General features: G+C 40.7%; 1 protein-coding gene across 1 annotated transcript; it reads right to left on the minus strand.

Moving 5' to 3' along the window:
- Nucleotides 1–827: 827 nt before the first annotated feature.
- On the minus strand, nucleotides 828–1331 carry LOC148207669 (uncharacterized). The gene has a single exon (XM_088118367.1). It carries the CDS (start codon nucleotides 1329–1331, stop codon nucleotides 828–830), a length of 504 nt encoding a protein of 167 aa, XP_087974493.1.
- Nucleotides 1332–3683: the final 2352 nt, after the last annotated feature.

The raw sequence follows: 3683 nt of genomic DNA on the forward strand, positions 1-3683 counted from the left end.
GTAATTATCTTGACCCCGTGCGATTCAAATTTATTTTTTCATTTGGGTCTAATCATAAGTTTTTTGCAGTCCAAGGATAAGGAATACTTGGTTTCGACGAATGCTGAGGCAGAACACATGGTCCGTATCATGCGTCCATTGGAAGCCCGCGCTATACCTGCCTCGCCGGCTGTACCTGACCCGCTTGCAGTACCTGACCCGGCTGTTGTATCTACCCCGACTGCAGTACGTAACCCGCCTGTAGATTTGGAAAGGGGTACTGAGGAAAGAAGGGTGAAGGACAAAGGAAAGAACATCATAGAGGATCCGGTAGAAGAGGCCGAGTCATTGGACGATGATGCATTACAGGGTGGAGGCAAGCGTCCGTCGATCGTAGAACCAAGTCTGTAACAGACCTCTGATATGGTCCAATAACGTAGTTACTGGCAACCTACGCGCGTGTCTAAAGAGGGCATTCACGGACTCCGCATTATTACTGGTCATCTGTGTGTACCTCAATTTTGTTTGGAAACAACGAGCCCAACGCTCCTTTCCAATGTCATCCAGATACTCCCTCACATCAGGGTACGCACCAAGTTGAACCCATATTGAGTTGAAATAAGACTCTCGATATGCTTTCGCAGCTTTTAGAAATAGTTCTTCGAGTGCCTTTGCATCAACTTTAAATTTTGCTAACAAGTTCATCTTAATATGTTGTATACAAAAGCAATGAAATGCAGTGGGAAATACCTTGTCAATTGCCTTACAAATGGTGTGATGTCTATCGGAACAAAAACCAAATTGTTCACTACGCCGAGCGCACCTTTTAATTGAGTCATAAATCATACCTATGATGCTACCGTCTCACCGTCGACAATAGCAAATGCAACAGGGTAAATCTGGTTATTCGCATCCGCACCAGAAGCTGTTAATAATACCCCTCTGAACTTCCCTTTTAGGTGGGCCCCGTCGACAACCAACACTGGTCGCATACAAGCCAGAAACCCTCTGATCGATTGACCCAAAGCCATGAAGACATATTTGAAATATTTTCCATCTTTGAGTTCCAATTCGAAAATAGTACCTGGGTTCATGATTTTTAATGCTTCACCATAAGCTGGTAGTAGACCGTATGACGATGCTGGATCCCCTCTAATAAGTCGAAGTGCTTCTTCACTGGACCGCCAAGCTTTGTCATAACTTAAATTCACACCATACTCCTTCCTCATGTCTTGTATTATGTCCTTCGGTCTATACATGCGGGAGACGTCTGTAAACTTCGCTTGGACAAGATGTCCGACCACCCAACTCTTGGCTTGCCATGATCCTATTTCAAAACTCCACCGTTGCATGTATGAATGCTATAGTATTTTTTTATCTTGAACAGATTGCAGTCCCTCAGCTTTGTAGCTCGAAGTCTCCAGGTGCAACTAGTATCAACGCAGCGTAGTATATATAGTTCCGGTGTCGACTTTTTTACTCTAAACTGAAAATTCAGCCGCATTGCAACTAAATGCATTCTCAAACTCAACTCTTCTTCGTATCAAATACTTCGCCCTCCTTAACATCATTTGTTTCAGAAGACTGTACTATGAGTTGCAACTTCTCATCATTAGGCTGTCCAGTGAGACCATCACACCCCATTTGTTGGACCGCTGCTTCATCCCTACGAATCTCAGCATGTACCTGTTCCACATCGGGCTCAGACTCTTCATCAAGTGCATTGTCATAGTCATCATTCACAAATTCTGCTTCATAGTCTCCTTCTTCTGACTCTCCCAACGGGTCATATGATTCATCACTTTCATCTTGATTATCATTCCATAATCCCGACACATTCCAATCACATACCCTGTCATCTCCTAGGTTACATGGAACAACATCTGATTACAATGGTGTTAAACCCGCTATATCATGACCTAAATGCCCGTAAAAGAGGTGTGGTTGTTGGGAAGAAGAGGGGTTCGATGATGAGAAAGGAAATGAATGTATCGAATCTGTGGGTCTCTGGAATGGGGGAATACAAGCTGTGGGCATACAACTCGAGGACACGTTTTAGCCTACATGATATGGGAAAGAAGGCATGTACGTTTCATTCTCATGTACCTGCTTTGGCGTAGTAGATATGTATATAGGCAATTCATAAACATCTTCACCAGTTAAAAAATAATTCAGGTCATCGTCATCAGTTATCTTCATTACACAAACTTTAGTTTTAAAATGATATACGCGTCTAATTATAATATCGAATTGAAGGGGGTTTATATTACTCAATCTATACACGTGACCTAGAAATTCTCTGTACGTGGTTGTACTATCCACTGTCAATCCTCTCGTGCGACCACCAACGTTATCTTTTTCACTATCGTTCCATTCTCAACCAAATGTTATGAAAACACGAGGCATCCTGCAAATAGATAAAATCAAGTGAGATAAGAATATCGTCCAGAAAAAATGGTAAAAAAATAACAAAATACATGTCATCCCGGACCGTCCCGGACCAGTCTTGGTCCGAGACATATCCCGGACCACAATGCTTCGAGATTGGTCCGGGATTGAACATTCAACCTCGAACCATCTTTCGATCCGGGATTGAACATGATTTGTGCGGGATTGAACATTCAACCCCGGATCTCGAAGCTTCAATCTCGGAACAATACTTGGTCCAGGATACCGACTGCATTTTTTTTCTTTTTCCAAGAAGCCAAGTGAAAATGTATGAATGGAAAATATTTCAAATCATTTCAGAAATTTTTATGTTAACGTACCTCTAACTCTTCAAATGTGAAAATGTGGGGACAACGATTTTAGATAGTGTGGGGACAATGATCAACACGTGACAATTTTTCTTTCCCGGATTTAAAAAACGTGATCTGTGAGGATTTGGATGGTGTGAAATTTTGGATTGTTTCAAACTCAAAACATAAGTAAAATATGAGGTTAAAAGTTTGGTGAAATGGTTGGGTGGAAGTTAATGGGGAAGTTAATGTATCATAAATAAGGGTATATTTGTCTTTTCACTAAAGGTGGGTTCAAAATTAAGTAGAGGTGGGGTCAAAAATTAGGTTTTTTCAAAAGGGGTTCATTTATCTAATTTGAACTATTGGTGGGGTCAAAAACCCCAATTTCCCCTATTTCCTCCACCAACCAAACACAGACTTAACAGACCCAGACTTAATAAACCTATTTCATATACCAACCAAACACATGTTGGGTGTGTTGCCCTAAACTCGTAGTTTGTATTTTGTAAAAACAAATGTCGATTTAATAAAGTTTTATTCAATAAATTTGTTGTTGAATCATAGCTTTGCATTGTCCAAAATCCAATAAACTAAACATCCAAGGTTATTTATGATGTAATCGGGACAGTATATATACTCTGTATATAGTTGATATACGGGTTATATATTTGATATACCCCTGATATATGAATGAATAATGTTCCGTGAATAACCTAAAGGGTCTATAGTATATGGATAAGGTTGGGTACCTTATCCTGGCAAAACTATGGATACGGCCCGCTCTGTAAAGGTTACAGACGACTCGATCCAAGTCGTTCGTGTGGAGACATACGAGTGGGGGTATCCTATACAATGAGTTTGTATAAGACCAGACCGCGAAATAGGCAATCTTTAGATGTAACACCGTTAACTAATAGATTGTCATTTCTTAGAATGACCAGGCAACTCATTCTCAATCCTGAG

Source organism: Momordica charantia, unplaced genomic scaffold (genome assembly GCF_013281855.1).
Source record: "Momordica charantia cultivar OHB3-1 unplaced genomic scaffold, Mcharantia_2.0 BLBB01000114.1, whole genome shotgun sequence".
Taxonomy (NCBI): domain Eukaryota; kingdom Viridiplantae; phylum Streptophyta; class Magnoliopsida; order Cucurbitales; family Cucurbitaceae; genus Momordica; species Momordica charantia.

Bases quoted from the DNA above. Each gene is read 5' to 3' on its own strand.
- LOC148207669 (XM_088118367.1), bottom strand. From the start codon at position 1,331: ATGCAACGGTGGAGTTTTGAAATAGGATCATGGCAAGCCAAGAGTTGG.